Raw genomic sequence first — 22,027 nt, forward strand, 5'->3', positions numbered from 1 at the left:
AGTGTAGTGAGTTCAGAGTTAAGCAATGTTGGGAAAACTTCAAATAAGTCCTCTAACTATATAGATACTTACATTTACGTTTTGGGATTTGAAAACATCCAAAACTTCTACAAAGGTGAAACAAATTTAAGTTTTTAAGAGAAATTTAGAGGTCTTTTAGCTTGATCTATGAACGAAATTACTTTTGATTTTGAGTTATGATCAAAATTTTATTTTTTATAATAATCTATTAAGTTAAGGACCACACTTCAAATTACTAACTAGTATTGAATGAGAATTTTAGGACATCTTTATTCTCTTTGGTAGCGTTTTCTTTAGGGTACATGACACTTGAAACATATGATAGAGCAATCAAACGTGTTTAGTTTGCAAAGATGGAGACAATTTTATTTGTCTCTGTGATAGAAATTGGAGAGAGTTTTTGTTCTTTTACATGGATACAGAGAAGAAAATATAAAATATCATAAATTTTTATTCCAGATTTTTTCTTTTCAATTCCATACCATTCATGAATTTATCATTCTTTTTAACTTAAAAATATAGTTGTAAAATCCAGTTCAGGAAGACCCAAATTATAAGTTGAGAGTGTAATTGAAAAAAGTAAATGAAAAGTTATTTTGATTAATTTATTTTTTAAAATTCAATAGGTTAAAAGTCAGGTTTGGACCATGTCAAGGCTATGTTGATCAAGATAATGTAGTCTGTAAAAGAGGATTAAAAGCAATTTCCTTGAATTAATTTATTTATAGTTCAAATAATATATAGGGTTTACAATATTGAATGGGAGCTCATAGTTTTTTCAGGAAGAATATGAACGACAAAAAGGACAAAGTTAAGAGAAGGATGCACAGCTCATTTTACCTAATTTTTTTTTATCCAGAAACATTGTTTGATTACATTTCAGAATAAAACTAGTTTGATCTTGAATTAAACTCCTAGCTGCCTCCTTATGAGGTTTACTCGGCACTTAGAGCACAACTCGAGGGATGAGGCTCTACCTCGACATTGAGCCATGGCCACAACTTGGCATGAGCTGCTTTGGAAGAAGCTTGAACAGTTTGTGAAGAGATTTTGATTGATTAGAAAGAAGAAAGAAGAATCTACTTTAACTGATATGCTTTTAAACATGACCATATATAATATAGAAATCACACTTAGAAAGGGGTAGATAATTAACTAAAGTTGCAGGTGCTCCAGTGATACTAATTGTTTAAAAATAAAATAAAAAAATCAACCATATTAAAATTAACTTTTAGGAAGGTTCATTTAATATTCAAAAACTATTTAGTAATAATAAGATAACTAGGGAATGCTGGGGTGCATCAAAAAAATTAGGGTAGAGCTGAATCTAAATTTTGACCATATAAATTTCATATAATAAGAGTAATTATAAGTGATGAGAGGAGGGCCCTAATTGGAAGAAAAAAACTAGCAACCTCTTGAGTTATCCTGCACTTGAAAGAAGAAGTAGAAAAAAGAAATATATTGATAATTTGATTCACCATTGCAGTAAATAGAAGAAAAAATAAAATTTGTTTTTTAATCTAGAAAAACATGAGAAATTAACCATCACATGTTCTCTAAAAAAAAACTTTTTATAGCAAATCATTTACTAAAAAAAAATAAACTTAACACAAAAGTAGAAAAAAATTAGTGGTAACGTGGCTCCTATCATCTACTATTATACTCACAATAATTGATCATGTTATTGTTATTCATAATAGAAATGAGTATTTATTTATTTATATAACATATCATATAGTGGGTTATAAATTAGAAAAATTTGCACCTACTCTTAATTTTTTGAGACATACAAAAAATAGTGATAAGTCTCGTCATTAATTTTTTAATAATTAATAAATATTAGAATTTAAAAAAGAAAATATAGATGCTTATCGTTCATTATTAATTTATTATTTATATATCTTTTTTATATCTTATTCAATTTTAATATTAAAAATTAAGATTAAACGTAAAAAGTAAAGTAAACCACAAAATAAAAAAGGAAAAAAAAACAAATATGAAGAATCCACTTCAGAGATATATTTGAATAACTTGAATTGAACTCACGCATGATGAATTCACATTTAGCTACATCTATTCTTAATACTCTATTTATAAATTATCAAGATTTGAATTTCTAACATTTACCATGTAATTTGACCTTTTTTATTTTTTATAAGTCTTATAAAAAAATATAAAAGTATAAAAAAAATTATTTCAGGAGTAATGCAATGCCAACCCTATTGATAGAATGGCGATTGCTCCCTTTTATATATATATATATATATAAAAGGGAGCACACACTAAAACAAAAACGTTATCCATTTACAGGAGTCTTGGTTAAAGACGTGCCAACTTTTCCTACTCATTCTTAAGCGCTGGTTCTGCTCTCCCTAGATTATGTTCTTTTCTTTCCACACATCCGTTTTTAGACCTTAAAAAACAGAATTTCATGCCGAGATGACTTCGCTAGAATTTCTTCTAGTCTAGCAGGAAATCCAACTCACAGTCGTGAGAACTGACGGGGCAAGGCTGCCGACCGCTTATTCCTTCTCGAAAGCTGCCCGCGAATACCCTTCTTCCCCGGCTGACAGCAGTGAGGTCGAATCCTTTAAGCCAAAGGAAATCCCAATATCAAATCGGAAAAAGTCCCGGGAGAGAATGAGGAAAAGGTGGGGTCTTCGACTGGGGTGAAGTTAGGCGGACATGCATCTAAGGGGAAAGTCCGGGATACAATAGGAAGCCTAGCCATGATTAGCCTTCTGGGTCCCCGTGGCTCATCGAGAATAGCAATAGAAAGCCCTAGAGTAACCATTCTATCGAAGCCTTGGTAGCATCAACAAACCAAAATTTTCTTCATAAAGACAGATGTTCACATTAGTATGCTTTAACATCCACAAGATCTGCATCAAATAAAATTGACACCTTCCTTTTATTGGCAATTATTGTCTTCATGTTTTCTTAATTAAAAATAAAATAAAAAATCCTTTACCATTGATCAATTCCAACTCCAAGGAAGCCACGAGAGGCATTGATGACTTTCCAACTTAGCAACTTATATTTGATACTATCAAGGATATTCATACGGGATCATATTTAATTTGAAAAAATATATATGATGAGCTTTTGAAAAACAAATAAACAGAATATCTATCATAGAAAAGTACTCGTAGAAGCCAAAGACGTAGAGAGCTAAATGCTATACAGATGGGATCCTCCAGTTCACATTTTTAGAAGGGAGAAAGAACTACACAACATATAGAACAAAAAACTCAGATGAGTAGATCGTCGTGTCCCATTCCAATCGGTCAAGAATGGTGTGCACTCAGAAGGTCACGATAAACCATGTCTCGGTCAAGAATGGTGTGCACTCAGAAGGGTACGATAAACCATGTCAATGAATTGATCATCCTAGTGCACAAGGGGAGAGCTTGTTAGACATGCATAGCAAAATGCAGCAGTAAGAAAACAATAATGAATTGAGGGGGTGAGGGAGAATTGAAACTATCAGGAACCAATAAATACATGAGAAACTGTTAACTTGAAACTATCAGAACTAATAAATACACGAGAAACTATTAACCCACAAAAGATTGTGATGATGAACTTCATTTTTTTATCCTACGTGATTATGTTGCATACTAAAACCAATCACATGTAAACATTAGATCATTGGGGCAGCATTAGTTCTAATAAGCATCAATCTTGGAAGACAGGAAGAGATAAATCAATAATTAACATGAAAAAGAAGCGTTGACAATGGACTTGCAAATAGATGAATGTGAAACAAAAAATGATCTCCAAAACCAAACAGGTATTCAAGGCTATCACTTTGATTTCGTTTGCTATGAATACGACTAGCTCAGAAGAAAAGATCTGACAATTTTAGTACATGGGACATCTAACAATTGCATGATACAGAAAATTCCTTCCAATAACATCGGGATTACTGTAATTTGCAAGAAAATGAACTTGTTAAGGAGTTAGGCTGGATTTCTAGTTTTTTTTTCCTTGTTTTGGACTTAGATATTCGGAGTCCTGTCCTTTAGGTTAGGATTAGAAGTTCTCTTTACATTTCCTTACAGGATTTGGACTTCACTTTAAGAATATGATTTCTTAAGTCTCTAGATCCAAGTACTTTAATGGCAAGCTAGATAGATTACATAAGGAAAAATCCAAGTAAATTTTCTTTAGTGGAAAGAACGCCATTGAAGTTTTTATTCTACAGGTGGATCCATTGAAGGAGCACCAAGATTCAGGTCTGTCCCATACCCCAACAGCCCCATTCTATCCTAAATAAGCCCCTTTAAATCCCAATTTAAACTCTAGTCTTTCTTGGTGCAAATCCATAGACTCCTCAACTATTAGTCCACCCATATAGATATGCTAGGAGCACTAACACTTTAACTTAATTTTTAGTAAAATCACACTTATTATAGAATGGATTCCAAGAGCCAACAGGTTTCCATTATCAAATTAATTAGACAAATCTTACCACAAATTGGCACATCAGTTGAATAAAATAAAATTCGGGAACCCCTAACAGTAATTTTATTTTTTTTCACAAATAGTCCCAGCAGTATTCATCATAGAACGACTCCATAACCCTTAATTCTCAAATTCAAGGCTATCCTACATCATTGCAGTCACATCTATAGCTTCTCAAATACATGATCAACATGCTTTTAATGGGCTGTTATCATATTCAAGCCCATCTTATACAAGAAATTCCAATTTTGACACTAGTTACCGAAAAATTAACCTCATCCAATATAAGCATTTTAGATTTTTTAACTTCAGCTTCATACATTCTGTCATCATCATACAAGAGAAACTAACCTGAACAAGTACCAGTAGTGCTTCTCGGACTTTGTCTTTGCTGATAACTGGCCCATGATTTGGACTGGGAACAGAAGCAGGAGTGAGAGATGGTGGAGGAGTGGGAGGTGGAAAGGGTTGAAGCAATGGAGCACCATATGGGCGGTGTAGAGTTGTAGGAGGATTAAGTGGAGGAGCAGTAGGAATAGAAGAAGAGACAGGTGGCATCATCCGAGTAGAAGAAGATGGAGGAGCAAAAAAAGAAGGCTTTACAAGGTTAGCTGTCCGGTTGCTGCTGCTGCTGACATCAGAGACATCAAGCTGTGGCATTAAAGGAATTGATGCTGATAAAGGAGGAGATGGTATTTGCAAGGTGGGCATGGTGCTGGAGGCAACACTAGTCAGTTGGGAGTGTAAGGGAATTGGAATTGAGGACTGGCAAGACTGTCCAGCAACTGCAGCAGCTGATGCATTCCCAATTGTCATAGCTGTCTGCAAACATTCAAGCAGAACACTCATGCTGGTCACGCACAATGAGTTTACAAAAAGTGAACTATAAAAGTAAAAAGCGCTCACAAGTTTGTTGTTGATAAATTTTAAGAGAATCCAAATAACAATTTGTCTATTCTTGGAGAAGGGAAAAATTGAGGATAAGACTAGTTCATAGACATGAACAACTGCAGTACTTACACTAAAAAAGTTCACAAAGGCAGGATCATCAGGCACATCGGAAACAACCGAAGCACTTGCAGATGATGGCTCCAGAGGACCATCCATAACTGCCATAGTTGGTACAGCTTCTAGTTCCTCAAACTCACTGCAATTAAACACATCATATGAATTAAAATACGTAACAAATCCATGCAAAACATGGTAGTTTCTAATCCATAATAAATCGCATAATTGATTATCAAGTCTCTTAATCAAGTGCTAAGATCTTTAAAAAAGAAAAGCGAGAATATCACATGAGCAGTTCCCAAGGTTTTAGTGAAATAATTATCAAATCTTTGAGCCCTGAGGTTTCAAGTAAGGTGGCATCTGAACAGGGGTTACAAAATAATGATTAAATAATAAGGGGTTAGGTGCTAAGATTCTAAAGAAGTGGTTGAAGGGTTAAGTGTTAAATACTTTAGCTGGATGTTACAGTCAAATAGAACATTAAATTAAATTTGAATAAAAATGAGCTATTACCTTTTTGTTGATGATAGTGATACCTTTGGCTTCTGAGGCACCTTGGAGTATGCATTAAGTATCCTGGTCAAGGAAAAAAACACATAAGATGGGATAATTGTTCTTTTAAGGTTAATATTAAATAATTCTAAATGGACATACATAGAGCATCTCATATAGGAATTAAGCTAGAACATTTAACAACCACACCTAAAGGCATTTGACGGGCTTTTCCTCCATATCTGACTTATATAACAAAAAAGTCACAAGCTCAGTAATAATGACTAGGATAAGAAAGAACCATATCACGCAAGAGTTTACAATATATTATATAAGATCTGGTTATTTACTTGAAAGGGTTATACAATATATTATATAAGATCTGGTTATTCCTCCCAGTTATAATATTGCAGGCAGCTTGATTTCCTGTTGTCGGAGGCTTACATCTTTCCAAATCCACATAACACATTTTAGAAAACAAATGCAATATGCTAACAAGACTGATTAGATCTTTACAGATACATCAGAAAAATTGCAGTCATTTTAAAACGGAATAGAGTTTCAGGGTCCAGATAAATGCTGCACCTTCATACCAGAGGAAAAGTGCAATGAATGACCAACAATCTAGTAGCAGTACCCATTCATATACCCATTTCCCAACAAAATGGCAAGCCAAGATATCAAGGGATAACAGCTACTGCACATCCTTCATGTCAAAATGCAGCTAAGCTAACCATCAAAATGGAATTATTCCAGCCAGGGGGATAGTTCGATGCATAACTTTTGACAATACGGACCAGTCATGTAAAGTCACTTTGTTATTCTTGGTATGCACCAAATGACAATTATCCCAGGTTCTATTCTACTTGGATACAACAAGAGATGACTCCAGACCTCAAGAGCTTTACCGTCCTTGATAATAATAATAATAAAAAAAAAAAAGGCCTCCATGCTTCCTAATATGAAGAAATGAACAGACATTTTACAAGATTCTAAGTACCGCACTCAAAAACCCCAAACCAAACTACCAAGAAAGGAAGAACTTCCAATCTGTCTTAAAATCAGATTCCCTAAAAAGAGATCTTTCCAACACTAAAAACTATTACAAACAATGACAAAACAGAAACTCATAAATTCCTTAACTAAACAAACACTAAAAATACAACAACATTTACCTGCTAAAAAGATTAGCAACCTCTTCACACTCGCGTGCATTATAAAACCAAATACCATTCACTTCTTGAGCTGCATTTCGATACAGAAGATACGGAACCTGAACCTCGTACTCAAAATCTCCCAAAAGATTTTCTACCAAATTATCTGAATCATTACACCAAAATAATTAACAACCCTTCCTTCATTACACCAGCATAATTAGAAACTTTCCTTGATAAAACCATTAACTAAACAACAACTCATAACCCTAACCTGTATTCCGGCGATTCATCACAATAAACTGAAACCTAGGTTGCATATTCCTGCTTCAATCGTTACCACACAAAAAAAAAAAAAGAGCTTAATTTTCTCTCTTAAAACACACAAAAAAAATTAAACAAAAAAATACTAAAAAAAAAACCTTTTAACTACAAAGAGAGATCCTTCGACATCTTTCCGACTCTGTGAAAATAAAAAAAAGACCAAAAAATCAGAAAAAAAGAGAAAAATAAAAAAAAGAAGGAAGAGGCTGGTTGTTAACTCACCCATTGGGTAAGGTCGATATTGAACTGGTAGAGAGTGACATGAGCAGCAGTGATGAGAATTTCTTCAACTAGAGGATCGATTCGTTGAAGAACTGTTAAATTAAGGAGCTTTGTGCTCTGTTGATCAATGTTCGGCATCAATTTCCCATTCTGTGGCATTCTCGTCGCCGTTTTTGTCGAATTGGAGTAATTCACAAACCCTAGAATTTGGATTATAGATAAATAATAAATAAGGGAAATAATGATGGGAGGTAAGAAGAGGGTTTGGTGGTGACTGTTTTCTGTTAAGAGTTCGATTTTTGTGTACGTGGAACATTAACCACTTGTTGCTTGCCTACCAAGGATTTTATTAAATGACGGGATTAGCCCTACTTCTACCACTTCCATTTCATCACTTCCCCCAAATTAATCTTGACATTTTCGGGATTTTGTGATGACTTTTTTAATGCTTTCAACAAAATCAATTTAGTTTTTAACAATGTTGTGGTAATAATTAAGGTGAGGGTGTGTTTTTATGATCATTTAAAAATAATATAAAAATATATTTTTAAAAAAAATTAGGTTTGATTGACTTGTAAATTAATTAAAAAATATATTTATTTTTAATTTTAATTAATTTATAAACTGGTTTGTTTGACAGTACCAAAATTTGTTTCGATTTTTATTTATTAAATTCAAATATTTGGGTGAAATATCTAAATAAAATCTATTTTTAAGAAAAAAAATGAAGAAAGTAAAATTGATTTTTGTTGACAAATAATATTTAACAAACAATATTTTCTAGAACAACTCTATATTAACTCAATCTTATTTGAATGGATAATAAATTTTTTAAACCCAATTAGGATAAGATTAAATGTTAAAAAAGAAGTTTTTTGGATATGAATATCAACCCAAAACCCAATCCAAAATAAATAAATAAATAAATAAATAGTTATGTAGTAAATAATTCTAAATTATAGCAATCAAATTTGAATTAGATTCAAGTTTAAGTTTCAAGTTTTAATTATGTATAACTTCATAGATACCTCAAATCCAATAAGATGAAATTCAAGTATAAAAAATCAATTACTATTCATATTCAAATTCAAATTCAGGATGGGTTTAAAATAATTATTTTAACTTTAAATTAGAATATAAATAATACAAAACCCGATTTATTGATAACCTTCCACCACCACCACGACAATGAACACGAGTTTTAAGCATGCCATCTACTTCCCCTGTTTAAAACGGATCACGCCGGCATTAGTGAATTCTGACCAACATTTAGCTCCCTAAATCCAATCTTAAACAGAGGATTACAGGAATTAGTGAATTCGCTTTACATGGCTACATTTTGACAGCCATACCAGCCAAGAGTTCATGCATGCCACAACATTATAGCATTTCAATGCCTGGTCTGAATGATAGCATGCTACACATCATAGTTTGGAAAGGACATTGTAACGGTTAACCACTATATCCATTTTATCATTGATCAAGCTTGAAAACCAGATTCTAGAGTTCTGGAAGTTTTGTGTTTCAACTGGACCAGTTTTTTTTTTCCCTTAATCCAAGTACAACGCACAGCATTGAGAGGTCAAAGTCTATCGAGACGGGAAAATTCCATATCTCATTTACATTTTATTCGGTTGCCTTGCCTTTCCGTCTGCTGCTGCTGCCAGTTTCCAAGAGGTAACAAACCATTGAATCCACATCATCACCAAATATGCTGTAGGCCTCAATTGCTTGCAGGTAACTGAATCCCATTGACAGCACCATCTGCATACTACTGCTAAGAACAGCATCCTGTAAGCCATGTTCTCTGACACCATCTGCCTTAGACGTCTCACTAGCTGATGATCCTGCTTATCCAAGCTCATATCATTGTCAGCAACACAGCAATACAAGGATAGTTCAATCCTTAAAGAAGGTAAGAAAAAAAAGTGAAAGTCTCTACACTTCTCGTGGATCAACGAGCATAGCAACGAGGAGAATATAATGATGACAATAACAACCAGATGTGCACCCTATGTTGGTCCACGCAGTTTCATAAGTACACAAATCATTCACATGTTTTAACCGAGTCCCATACCATGTGTAAGATCTGACTACTTACTAGCACTAGAAGATGATGGTTCTGCACCAACAGTAGAGGATTCTTTACGACCAAGTTGTGGTTTGAACTTGTTGTCAGCAAGATACTCAGCTCTAGAAGCTTCCATCACCATGCGCTCAATCTCCTTCTCAGTAAGTTCAAGATCAGAGTAAAACCGCCCCTCAGCAAGAAGTGCCTGTGTAGAGTTTAGTTAATAACCTATTAAGCCAAAGATTAACATAAAACATACTGCAGAACTATGTTAAAGATACTTGCATTATCAATCTGCTGTTCTTGTTGAGCTTTAATAGCAGCTTTGACCTGATCTCTGTCCACACTTGCCTGCAAGCATGATTGTTGCCAGTGTCAGCAAATTCAACCCCTTCGGCTACATTAGCCTGTTATCAAATAAAAAGATGAAGCACAATCCTACAACTAATAAGTCCAGTTGCACTTTTAAATTATCCGGTAAAAGGCATGTTCATATTGCAGCTTTAAAAGCAAGTTCATAGTTAATAATCATCAACCCATTACCTCCACAACAAGAAAATTGAAGGTAAAAGTAGCGTATAGAGAAAGTTCCCATAAACTAGCCACCTAACTGCCCCTATTTTTTCATCCGCATGGACCTTGCCAACACTTTACCATCCCTTACCTTAATTTCACATATCTTAAACATTTGATTTGCAGGCAGGATAATGGCATATTCAACAAATCGTGAATTGGTGAGGAAAGGCTAGTATGGTTATTTGAGTCATGCCACAAATCCACTGAATAGGAATTAGCATTAAACAAAGACAAAAGGGTACCAAAGTCACAGAAACGCACCCCTTGAAGACAGCTGAAACCAAGTCCGGCACCAATTGTTGAACGACGAGGGTTGACAAGAGAGTTGTAATGATTACCATGATGATAACTTAGATGTATGGGCGGTGTGTCAGTATTGTAGCTCCCATGAAATATGTTGATAGGTTCTACATCAATGATTTAGGTCAGGAAGAAGTAAATAGTGAATGGCTCTGCATAATTTAAACCATTATTACTTCATCTCAAGCAGATACCTGTGCTATAAGAGTAAATGTGGATTGGTCGATTGTACATTTCTGATAAAGCTTGAATCTCTACATTGTTTCCATAAACCTGACAATTGAGAGGAAGTGAATATTCACATCCATTCATTTACATTAGAAAATCCAGGGCATGAGCGATCCTTAAACATGCTGGACCAAATGTCTACTTCCTACCTACCATAACCCAAAAAAATTAACACAAAGAAAAGGGTGGCTGCAAACAATAGAAGCAGGGGTTGAAAGAAGTGATTGGATTAGGTATTTGTTCATGTTCACTCAATCAAGGACAGGAGAAAAGCCTCCTCCATGTCAAAAAATTTGCAGGCAGATCCTTATATTCAGGAGATGATATATGATATGAAAGAATGCCGGGTGCCATATGCCTTTTGTCTTACAAGATATTGAAGATGTGAAAAGTAAACTTTGATATGGTATTCATACCTTGTCTCTTCTCTTCCTCTTACAGTAAGATGTAAAACCTTCAGTTATGAATTGAGAAAAGTGATCCCTTTCCCTTTCCTGAGTAAACCAAGGACAAAAATACAGCATTATCATGGGTGCTCTTCACAATGTCTTCACTTTCCTATGAAACTCGACACCATCTATCAAACTGTCCAGATATTTATCTCTATGGAATATATTGCAGACATAAAATAAACATTATATTGTCTTCCTCAGTTTCTGTTTTTTTTTTTTTTATTCCCTTTTCTCTCAAATTGTCTGGGAATTCATCCCGGTGAAACTATTTATCACAAAAAATGAAACGGCATAGCTACAATCATGAATCAAACTCTATTTCATCACCATCAATTAAATACACCTCATAAAACTAAAATATAAAATGATTAATGAACAAGACTAGTGGCTAGTAACATGGAGTGTATTTTTACAAAAGAACTCGTGACACTGCTTAACTGGATGCACAATTTATTCGAGTAGATGTCAAGCCACAACAAAATGACCATGAACTTGAACAATGCACAATCAGAAAAATTAAAATAAATAATAAAATTACCATATAGTCCATGCACATTTGTCGGGCTGAATCATACATTTCAGAATCCCCATAAACCTGATCAGCCACAGCACGAAAGAGACAATTCCCATCCTCCAACATTTTTTTGACTTCTAATCCTTTGGACCTTCTGATGTCAATCTCAAACTGCCGTTCTCTTTCCTGCAACAGATACAAAAGGCCAATTTTAGAGAAAAAAATGCAATTGAATCATTGAGATGCTAAATCATATCATTGGGTCAGGATTGCAATTATCAGGAAAATGAATGAAAAGGCAACACTACAAGATCTGTAGTGCTAAGCATTAAAAAAAAAAGAGAGAGAACCACAGATTAGCGACAGCAAATGCCTTCCTAAATACAGAGAAGTCCATCCGCCCAAGGGAAACAAAAGGCAAATCAAACTAAGCCAGTGAACATTAATCAAGTAGAGATCATACCACAACTAAAAGTCTAACTACACCAAACAAAATTTAAAATGGCAGCAGAGCATGTGAAGTCATATGATACAACCGCACACAGCTACATCCAGAGTTACATGCTTGTGGACTTAGTTTTAGGCTAGACAAGACTTATTACATAAATTGCAATGGTCAATCCATATCCCACCATATATATTTAGCACTAGAAACTTACGTAATCACCATAGGTGGAAACAAAGCAAGGATTCTGCTCATCACCACTATTGTACCCCTCATTTTCACCATGAGACCCAGGAGAGGATGGCCGTGATCCAGTTGGTGAAGACCTTGTTGAAACAACAGGCCAAGCAACAGCTCTCCTAGATGATCCAATTCGCACAGAATTTGAAGCTCCTGGCATAAATCTTCTTGAATTCAAGTTTGTTAGGGCAGGTTTGGGAGGTGGCACAGGTGGAGGTGGTGGTTGTGGGCTTCCACTACCAACCTCAGGATAACCAGCACTTGAACCTTCACTCTCCACCAGAGATCTCTCCAAAATCAATCCACTCAATCCTTTAACCAAATCCCCTGAGCCCACCCCTTCATCATTACCTACTTTCTCGTTATCAACAATGTCGTCATTCAAACTCTCAATTTGGTCATCGTTTATACTAACTGTCAAAAGTTCATCACTTTTTACCACTTTATTATCATTACTACCACTGTTCTCCAATACTTCATCAACCACTACCTGCTCCTGCACCTCCTCGCCAATTTCTTCATCTCTCACAGTTGACGCAGACTGGGGGGTGCTAGTACCCTGTGCATCTGGCCAAGTAGCCGAAGAAGAAGACCCTGCCCGGCTCTGGTTTGAAGAAGAACCACTGCCTCGCTGAACTAGAATCCGAGTCATCTTGCTTCAATATTTATTGTCCTCAAGTATATAACCCCGAGAACCAATTCTTCTTCCCAGACTTAAAGACTCATAGGTTTGTCACGCGTTCTTGCCTTAGGCGCAGTAATGCCAATTCCGTGGCTGAAGGAATTCTTCCAGCCCAGTGCGTTCAGCTCCTTGTTGTCGCAGCGAAAAGATTTCTGCATTCCCCTAACAATTCTCATGAGACCAAGACCTCCAACTTTTAAACAATAATAACCTTCCCTAAGTAGTCGAATTTACCCGGAAAAAGATATCCAAAGATTTACCTTCAAAAGCCCAAGCTGCAATTACCACACAAAAATCAAACAAATAAAAATCACAGCTTTCTTTAAAACACTTCCAAGTTCCTGAGGTTTTTTAAGTCTAAACCCTTTAGCCCTTTTGCAATTTCCAAGAAAAGGTGGGAGATTTTAAGTGAATTGTGCATCAAATCCTAACTTAAAAATCTAAGCACGTTATCATTATCATCCTTCTCAAAGATTGCTTCTTTACAAGATATCAATAGCAAACCCTTCAGACAATAGGTCAAATGCTACAAAAAGAAGACCAATCCGAGCAGAATTACAAAATCCAAAGCTAAAACCCTTCTTATGAACCCAAAGACACTTCCTTTAATTCACATTAACTACACTAATTGACTTAAATTATGCAATCAGAACCAAAGACCACATATTTCCCGTCCTTTACTTTCATTTCCCAGAAACCAGGCAAAGAACGCATAATCAAATAAAATAAACACCATCAAAGATCAAGAAAATCAATAAGAGAAAACCCTATCGTTGACTCGGGAAGAAGACTCACCTGACAGAGAGAGAGAGAGAAAGAAAGAAGACTAACAGATTGTGAAAGAGAAAATCGTTGATCTGTAAAAGAAAAGGAGAGAGAGCGAGAGACAGATTTGTTATTAGGGTTTTATTTGTATTTATTTTAAAGAACAAAGCGATAATAAAGCAAATATCTTAGTGGAGAAGGAAGAGAAGAAAAAGGGGGGGGGTTGTCGGCGATGATTATTACACGTGGCGTTGTTTTACACGTTCGTTTCTCACTTGCGACGGTGAAAGTGAAATTATAAGGAGCACATTTCTAATAAATTTATAGAATTCTGTTAACCCGTTCCAAGATTTTTTTTTTTTAATTTGAGATGTTCTGATTAGTTTAAATATTTTATAATTAATTTTTGAATTCATTAATTATTATACAAGTCTTATAAATAAGTAAAATACAGTAAAGATGACAGATCTATACTTTAAAATTTAAACCTAGAATGCATAAATAAAAAAACTTTATTAAGATTGCTGGGCTAGAAGTTTTGGTGTCCATTCCAAGATTTTGTAGTAGTTTTTCATGGTTAAAAATATTTTTAATTTAAATATTATAAATTTATTTGTTGTTATTATATTATAAAATAAATAACATTTTTTTATAAAAAAAAATTATTATTATTAAATTATTTATAATGCTATCACGTATAAAATATATTATAAATTATTTATAAAATATATTCAATAAAAATTATAATTTTTTTACTTTTTAAATGCATAATAATATTAAATAAAATATCATTAAATAAAATTGAAATTGGTTATATTCACTGTTAACTTAAAAATTCAAATTCATGTACCATAAAAAAATTTATATATTTATTTAATAACTGAAGACAATAAAAATTTCTAGCTATGTCCTTGGTTATAAACTCAGATACATCTGATAAGTTCGCTCAAAAGTTTGTTTGAGTTAGATTTAAGAAAGTAAAAATTAATTTAAAATGATTCAATTGACGTAACATTAACTATTAATTTTAGAGTAAGGTTAAAACAATTTTGAACAGATATAGCAGGATAATATTGAAAATTTAAAAATGTTTATTAAGCGAAATCGTATTATTATTGAAGGGATTGCAAAAAAAAAAAGACTCCATCAACTAAACATATAAAAAGAAAAATCACTTTTCAGAAAATGATCTATCATATATCCACAACAAATCATACACACAACTGCCTGCATATTAGAGATGCAAGGCATCCATGCCAACCCCCAACGGACAGGAGAAATGAAATTACATTACATCCTTCCTCTTGTCTTCTTTCTTTCTGAAGCACTGTAAAAACAGAAAATTAAGACCCTTAATATATACAACAATGCCAACCAAGTCCCTTATGATCGATGATTACTTCATTTTTCGAAGAGCAAAAGCAGACAACACAACCAGACAAAGGAGCAAGGCTGATACTACGAAGGAAGCCACCACAGCACTGCTAACCTGCTGGCAGAAATTATTAAATTGGAGACAAAAAGCATTCCAATTCGAGCTTGAATTCCCATTATGAGCTAAGTACACAATGGCAGCAGAAGCAGAAGCAGCTGATGTTGTTAGTCCCATCATCACCTGCATGCATGCATTATTTCAAACAATATTGTTCTTAGCACGTAGAATATTAAAGCTTGCAAGAGGTTCTGATATTAGTAATAGTGGCTTAATGAACTCACGGAATCGAGGATGATAAGGAGGAGCCTTGGTCCTGCTGCACGAGGCCGAACGATGCAGACTATTGAGAAGGGCAAGGTAAGAACAAGGTATCCACTGGTTATGGCGTTAGCGATCAGGAAAAACCTGCAAATGGACATATTCCAGTCTAATTATTTGTGCTTATTATTGCAAATTAAAGTTAGCTTGTTCGTAATTCATTAGCACTTGATCGAAACTCTAAAGCAAGCACTTAGCGCTTTAGTTAGAAGTAAGAATATATAGTATGCATACGAGAAAGTTGGGAGATCATTATACTGAGCATGGAACTGAAGGAACTGGGTGAAAAAAGGAAGAGTCTCATCCGTTGTCGCCATAAGGCTAGTGGCAGCAAAACCAGCGACAATGGCAGACAGCCTGAGAACCAAGTCGACAATGGCTACGCCTTTTTTCCATCCTTTTCGCGGGCGCTGGGCAGCTTTTGCTGCGACCATTACAGGTGCAATAAAAGCACCATCAATGCCTTTTCCTTTAGTGTCTGCTTTTGGTTCTTGAATAGTGATTTTTGCTGCTTCGCCACTCTTGTCCGAGTCCATTGCAAAAGGATAGTGATCAGGAGAGGAGAGCTAATTAGTAATGGAAAGCCACTGAAGGATTTGATTTATATATATAGGGTTCATGGAGGGGAATAAAGTTAATGGGTTAGCTCTGTATCAGCAAATTAGGTGTCTGTACAACGTTAGCGATCGATCGAGGAGTGGTTACCACGATCTAGCCTGCTCCACTAAATATTAAAAAACAAAAACACGAATTGGACGAATTGAAGGCAATTAGGGATATAAAGATGGAGTCATCAATGTTTTCTAACTTACTATTTTCCATTAAATATGCACTTGTTGGTTATTTTATCGATTGTTAAGGGTGGATGTTGTCAGCATAGTTTTGAAATTCTATCCTCGTAAATAAAGATGGACCTAGCAAATCTGGAGATGAAACTGGACCATATTAAAAAAAGAAATTAAAAGAAGACTCCATGTGACCCGGTTAAACTAATAAGACAAGTTAAAAACTTGATTATAATTCATTAATTTTTTTTATTAAAATAATGTTATTTTGATTTTAAAAAATAAATTGATAATGATAACCCGATCAAAACCTGAAATCTAGATTTTGGATTGGATTAGATTGGCCGCTAAACCGGATTTAAAAGCTATGACTATCGACACTCCTGTTTGGATTAAGACTATCAACATGATTATTCTAATATGGGAATATTAATCATTAGTTGTAAGATCTGATTTAGAGATTGATTTAAAAAAAATATTTGAATCATTGGATAATCAAATTAGCTTAGGATAATGGGGTATTTATTTTTAATAAAATCTTTTTTTTGTATTGATTCTATTAGATTTGATATATTTGTATCGGATTTAACTAAGTAAATCAAGTAAGATTTATCAAGTAAATATTTTATATTTTTTAAATAAAAAAATCAATTTAAATTAAACTATATATAATTTTCCAGGTAAACTAAACATGCTAGCCAAATTTAAAATCCCTATGACTCAAAACCAATGGAACTTCCCATGAAAAAAAGAAAAGAAAAATCATTGTTTTATTCCAAAGCCGAAAGATTTTCCTGTCTTTAGAAAGACTTTGCTCCTGTCCTTTTGGCTCTCCCGTCCACCACTCTTATCCCCTCCGAAAAATAGAAGAAGACCGGAGGCATTTTCAAACAAAACTGGTTCCAGCAGTTCATGGTGGCTTAATCTATTTTCCCGGTCAACCAAGTTGTCAGGGGGCTGAAAATTGTTTTTCCGACCAACATTTGTTTCCCTTGAGTTAAGTCTTGAGAGGTTAGGTCCGAACCAGATGCCTTTGAACCCTAACAAAATTTAACATGCACAAACAATCATCATGGTTGCAATCCAAAGAGGGGGGTTGTTAACGTAAATTGAAACAAACCGATGAACAGGACTGAATTGAAAAAACATCTGGGCATCACATCCTGATGCAATTTCATTCTTGCTTTTCCCCTCGCAAACCAATCACTATTCAAGATACATGTCACAGAAAAACAAAAATTTGCTCAATACAGCTGAGAATTTATTCTCACAACATGAAACGAGTGCCAAATTGAAATCAATTGTGCTGCACAAAAGAGGAAAGGGACGATTTGCACTCTACCTATATTACAAGCCGCAATAGTTGAGTTCACCTTTATTTTTTACATGTATCATATCTCAAAACCCCCATAGGGAAAAATGAATTAACTTTAACATCTATCAATGCTTTGCAGCTGGATTCCTATACGTGCTATCAAACAAACCTAATTTCCTGACTTCCCTTTCCAAACGGAAATATGTTTCAAGAATTAGTTGACTATAAACAAGATTTATGGCCGCACTCTCAATCCTCTTTCTGCAAGCATGTCATGTACTCGACGAGCAACTTCAGCGGTGTCGTTTAGAGGCGGGTAGCTCCAGCTTTCTGAAATCTGAAAGAGACAGACGAACAGATTATTCACATAATCAAGTGAAGAAATTCATTGCACAAAGGGAATGATGATAATTTCCAGAAAGAAGAACGGAAAAACTATTAACCAGAAAAAGTTACCAGGACAGCCATTACAAAACCCATCAACTAAAGTGGATGAGAAACGAGCACTTTAATAGTTGCCTGATATTATATAACCATTCAAATTTAGCTTTAGTTATTTTGATTAATAACACAACCGTTATCAAGTAGATGTATTATCTTTTTCTCCATGAAGTATAATTTTGAAAACTTACCCTGGAGAGCAAGTAATAAATGAAGCTGCTTTTAAATAATTGAAAAACCAAAGTTTTCACCTAATATGGGACCGGGAGAGTACTTAAAGGACACCATACCAGGAAACTGTCCTTGTAATGAATCAAATGGGAGAAGACACTTGTCAAATAGGTAAAAGGGCTCATTGTATTTAGAGGTGTCAAACACGTCCAAATACAGTGGTAAAACAAAGTTAAGGTGCAGGACTCCACAAATAGTGGCATGAAAAGAATATAAATAAAAATTCTACTATTTACTTACATCCTCAGACCCCGTAAATGGTCGAACAACTCCTCTCTCTCTCAAAGATTTATGGAAGTCAGCCAACTTCCATGTGCAACGCTCAGATCCCATCACGTAAACAGGTTTCCTGCAAAAACAGTATGGAAATTTGAAAAAAGCATTTACAGAATAAAATAGGGCATCTCAGAGCTTTAATATGTTCTAAATCTTTCAAAGATGATAGAAATAATTGTTCATACATACCCAGTGCTGCAAGCCTCGCTTATCATACTGACTGAATCTGCTGTGACAACAAATGCATCTGCCCAAGCTAATTGCCCCGTATATGGATTTGGCTCTGAATGTTATAACATACAAAACTTGTAAGATTGCGACCTCTAATAATTTAACTAGTATAAAGTTTCCAAATCAATCAACAATACCTTCACCATCCCAGATGTAAACTTTTGGATTGTTTGCAAGTTCTTTGATTATGATGTTTGAAACCTGAAGGTAGAAGAATTACAAAAACATATATTGAGTAATGGGTGGCAAGTATTGAAAGAATAAACTATGAGAAACAAGTGGCTATACCTTCTTAGGTGTCCTATTTGAGAAAGATATCCTGACACTCCCACTGTTCACAAGCACGTTGGTCAAAAAGGCAGATAACTGCTGAGCAAGCTCCGTTCCATAACGACAGCGACCTAAAGAATTTTGGGCACCATATTATATAATCACATTTTAAATACCAGGTCCATGAGAAACAGCAAGAACCAAGTGAACAGAAAACTTCTGAATTAAAATAGTCATAAACTGAAACAAAGCAGAATGAAAAAATAACCAAACCTATTTTTCAACTTTTAATTCTTTATTTGGGATACAAATCCATTCAAGTATGACAGTGTTCTATTTTAAATTTTCAGTTATTGCTATGCTAACATGAAAGAGAATAAGAAAATTGCATTTTCTTCAAGAAATTAAATATAACTCGTTTTAATATGATATATAATAGAATCATACAATGAATTGCATATTTTCATTTGTAGTGCATGGCAAAGCCAAGTTTAGTTTTGGGTACTTGAATTATTTCGAAGAGTCCGTGCAAAGTAAAAACAACAACAATAGTCAACTTCGACTCTCATAACAATTTCATCATTTATTTCATCATTTAATTTCCACGATCAGCTTATGATCTAGTGCAAAAGGGTTCCTCTTTCCAGCAAACAATCAGGGTTTGACCATCCAACATGCAAGAAAAACCAGCACATGCAGTAGGTACTAAAAAGGCCATGCTCCTATGAGATTAAAATAACACAATAATGCACAGACCACTATATGAAGAAATGACAGTGGAAGTGAGACTGACAATTTGCAGCAAAACTTCAAAGCACAGAAAAGAACAGTGGATTATAAGTATAATGGCTCATTACATGTAGGCCCTCCAATGTTAACAACCGGCAAAGGCTTTGGCAAAGGTGCGAACTCATCGTGCCATGTACTAGATGCACTGTGCAATGCAGCAAAATCAATTTGATGTAGAGAAACACACTCTTATGCTACGACGTACGAGTTCACAGATTGAGTCAAATTTTTATCCTGGAAGGTTGTTATAATATTTAATTATAAATAAATTATATTTTATAAAATATTAATGGATATAATTTTAATAATAAATTTATTTTTATTTTCATATTAATTTTATATATTTTTAAATTTATTTTTTTAATATATAGTGCATTTGAATTAAAACTTTACTAATAACTTAAAAAATTTATTTATGTATATGAGTTAATAATTAATATTAAAAAAATTTATATATTTATTTAATTTCTTAAAAAAATAAAAATTTCTGGGCATGCACTTGATTATGAACTCGGATTCATCTCATAAGTAGCTAAAAAGTTTGTTTGAGTTAGATTTAAGAAAGTAAAAATTAATTTAAAATGATTCAATTGACGTAACATTAACTATTAATTTTAGAGTAAGGTTAAAACAATTTTGAACAGATATAGCAGGATAATATTGAAAATTTAAAAATGTTTATTAAGCGAAATCGTATTATTATTGAAGGGATTGCAAAAAAAAAAAGACTCCATCAACTAAACATATAAAAAGAAAAATCACTTTTCAGAAAATGATCTACCATATATCCACAACAAATCATACACACAATTACACACAACTGTCTGCATATTAGAGATGCAAGGCATCCATGCCAACCCCCAACGGACAGGAGAAATGAAATTACATTACATCCTTCCTCTTGTCTTCTTTCTTTCTGAAGCACTGTAAAAACAGAAAATTAAGACCCTTAATATATACAACAATGCCAACCAAGTCCCTTATGATCGATGATTACTTCATTTTTCGAAGAGCAAAAGCAGACAACACAACCAACAAAGGAGCAAGGCTGATACTACGAAGGAAGCCACCACAGCACTGCTAACCTGCTGGCAGAAATTATTAAATTGGAGACAAAAAGCATTCCAATTCGAGCTTGAATTCCCATTATGAGCTAAGTACACAATGGCAGCAGAAGCAGAAGCAGCTGATGTTGTTAGTCCCATCATCACCTGCATGCATGCATTATTTCAAACAATATTGTTCTTAGCACGTAGAATATTAAAGCTTGCAAGAGGTTCTGATATTAGTAATAGTGGCTTAATGAACTCACGGAATCGAGGATGATAAGGAGGAGCCTTGGTCCTGCTGCACGAGGCCGAACGATGCAGACTATTGAGAAGGGCAAGGTAAGAACAAGGTATCCACTGGTTATGGCGTTAGCGATCAGGAAAAACCTGCAAATGGACATATTCCAGTCTAATTATTTGTGCTTATTATTGCAAATTAAAGTTAGCTTGTTCGTAATTCATTAGCACTTGATCGAAACTCTAAAGCAAGCACTTAGCGCTTTAGTTAGAAGTAAGAATATATAGTATGCATACGAGAAAGTTGGGAGATCATTATACTGAGCATGGAACTGAAGGAACTGGGTGAAAAAAGGAAGAGTCTCATCCGTTGTCGCCATAAGGCTAGTGGCAGCAAAACCAGCGACAATGGCAGACAGCCTGAGAACCAAGTCGAAAATGGCTACGCCTTTTTCCCATCCTTTTCGCGGGCGCTGGGCAGCTTTTGCTGCGACCATTACAGGTGCAATAAAAGCACCATCAATGCCTTTTCCTTTAGTGTCTGCTTTTGGTTCTTGAATAGTGATTTTTGCTGCTTCGCCACTCTTGTCCGAGTCCATTGCAAAAGGATAGTGATCAGGAGAGGAGAGCTAATTAGTAATGGAAAGCCACTGAAGGATTTGATTTATATATATAGGGTTCATGGA

At 34.5% G+C, this 22,027-nt stretch overlaps 5 protein-coding genes across 9 annotated transcripts; all 5 read right to left on the bottom strand.

Moving 5' to 3' along the window:
- Positions 1-3,098: 3,098 nt before the first annotated feature.
- On the bottom strand, positions 3,099-7,987 carry LOC105138851 (mRNA-decapping enzyme-like protein). Of its 2 annotated transcripts, none has more exons than XM_011045062.1 (9): positions 7,692-7,987; positions 7,568-7,608; positions 7,420-7,472; positions 7,167-7,311; positions 6,013-6,075; positions 5,512-5,638; positions 4,843-5,313; positions 3,375-3,414; positions 3,099-3,327 (listed from the first exon to the last, which is right to left on the bottom strand). In XM_011045062.1, the coding sequence occupies exons 1-9, from the start codon at positions 7,848-7,850 to the stop codon at positions 3,251-3,253; spliced, it is 1,176 nt and encodes a 391-aa protein (XP_011043364.1). In that variant the 5' UTR covers positions 7,851-7,987; the 3' UTR covers positions 3,099-3,250. The 2 variants fall into 2 exon arrangements, with proteins under 2 accessions (XP_011043364.1, XP_011043372.1); XM_011045070.1 differs by having other exon boundaries at positions 7,420-7,469; positions 7,692-7,986.
- A 1,139-nt stretch (positions 7,988-9,126) lies between these two features.
- Positions 9,127-14,087, bottom strand: LOC105138864 (OTU domain-containing protein 5-like). Of its 4 annotated transcripts, none has more exons than XM_011045088.1 (10): positions 13,995-14,074; positions 13,434-13,474; positions 12,492-13,351; positions 11,857-12,018; positions 11,283-11,360; positions 10,833-10,911; positions 10,600-10,745; positions 10,048-10,113; positions 9,793-9,967; positions 9,127-9,538 (listed from the first exon to the last, which is right to left on the bottom strand). In XM_011045088.1, exons 3-10 carry the CDS (start codon positions 13,167-13,169, stop codon positions 9,318-9,320), a joined length of 1,605 nt encoding a protein of 534 aa, XP_011043390.1. In that variant the 5' UTR covers positions 13,170-13,351; positions 13,434-13,474; positions 13,995-14,074; the 3' UTR covers positions 9,127-9,317. The 4 variants fall into 4 exon arrangements, with proteins under 4 accessions (XP_011043390.1, XP_011043397.1, XP_011043383.1 ...); XM_011045095.1 differs by having other exon boundaries at positions 13,460-13,474; positions 13,995-14,050; XM_011045081.1 differs by having other exon boundaries at positions 12,492-13,474.
- A 1,039-nt stretch (positions 14,088-15,126) lies between these two features.
- Positions 15,127-16,283, bottom strand: LOC105138887 (casparian strip membrane protein 4-like). Its single transcript, XM_011045114.1, has 3 exons — positions 15,952-16,283; positions 15,681-15,804; positions 15,127-15,579 (listed from the first exon to the last, which is right to left on the bottom strand). Exons 1-3 carry the CDS (start codon positions 16,251-16,253, stop codon positions 15,361-15,363), a joined length of 645 nt encoding a protein of 214 aa, XP_011043416.1. The 5' UTR covers positions 16,254-16,283; the 3' UTR covers positions 15,127-15,360.
- A 1,375-nt stretch (positions 16,284-17,658) lies between these two features.
- On the bottom strand, positions 17,659-20,885 carry LOC105110874 (mitochondrial fission protein ELM1-like). The gene is made up of 7 exons (XM_011006064.1): positions 20,874-20,885; positions 20,124-20,241; positions 19,285-19,397; positions 19,134-19,197; positions 18,955-19,048; positions 18,730-18,838; positions 17,659-18,154 (listed from the first exon to the last, which is right to left on the bottom strand). Exons 1-7 carry the CDS (start codon positions 20,883-20,885, stop codon positions 18,053-18,055), a joined length of 612 nt encoding a protein of 203 aa, XP_011004366.1. The 3' UTR covers positions 17,659-18,052.
- Positions 20,864-21,970, bottom strand: LOC105138894 (casparian strip membrane protein 4-like). The gene is given in 4 exon segments (XM_011045127.1): positions 20,864-21,092; positions 21,095-21,266; positions 21,368-21,491; positions 21,639-21,970. Coding segments are annotated over 4 exon segments (642 nt in total). The 5' UTR covers positions 21,941-21,970; the 3' UTR covers positions 20,864-21,048.
- Positions 21,971-22,027: the final 57 nt, after the last annotated feature.

The sequence above is a fragment of the Populus euphratica genome, unplaced genomic scaffold (assembly GCF_000495115.2).
Source record: "Populus euphratica unplaced genomic scaffold, PopEup_1.0 scaffold3.1, whole genome shotgun sequence".
Taxonomy (NCBI): Eukaryota; Viridiplantae; Streptophyta; class Magnoliopsida; order Malpighiales; family Salicaceae; genus Populus; species Populus euphratica.

Coding starts and splice junctions, on each gene's coding strand:
- LOC105138851 (XM_011045062.1), bottom strand. CDS start 7,850: ATGCCACAGAATGGGAAATTGATGCCGAACATTGATCAACAGAGCACA. Junction 7,312..7,419: donor GATGAATCGCCGGAATACAG/GTTAGGGTTATG, acceptor GTAATGATTCAG/ATAATTTGGTAGAAAATCTT. Junction 6,076..7,166: donor GTTGCTAATCTTTTTAGCAG/GTAAATGTTGTT, acceptor TTCCTTGACCAG/GATACTTAATGCATACTCCA.
- LOC105110874 (XM_011006064.1), bottom strand. Junction 19,398..20,123: donor TAACATTGGAGGGCCTACAT/GTAATGAGCCAT, acceptor AAAATTCTTTAG/GTCGCTGTCGTTATGGAACG. Junction 18,839..18,954: donor AGCGAGGCTTGCAGCACTGG/GTATGTATGAAC, acceptor CTGTTTTTGCAG/GAAACCTGTTTACGTGATGG.
- LOC105138887 (XM_011045114.1), bottom strand. CDS start 16,253: ATGGACTCGGACAAGAGTGGCGAAGCAGCAAAAATCACTATTCAAGAA. Junction 15,805..15,951: donor AATGATCTCCCAACTTTCTC/GTATGCATACTA, acceptor GTCCATTTGCAG/GTTTTTCCTGATCGCTAACG. Junction 15,580..15,680: donor TCCTTATCATCCTCGATTCC/GTGAGTTCATTA, acceptor GCATGCATGCAG/GTGATGATGGGACTAACAAC.
- LOC105138864 (XM_011045088.1), bottom strand. CDS start 13,169: ATGACTCGGATTCTAGTTCAGCGAGGCAGTGGTTCTTCTTCAAACCAG. Junction 10,114..10,599: donor GTTTCAGCTGTCTTCAAGGG/GTGCGTTTCTGT, acceptor TCATGCTTGCAG/GCAAGTGTGGACAGAGATCA. Junction 9,968..10,047: donor AAGAACAGCAGATTGATAAT/GCAAGTATCTTT, acceptor AACTCTACACAG/GCACTTCTTGCTGAGGGGCG.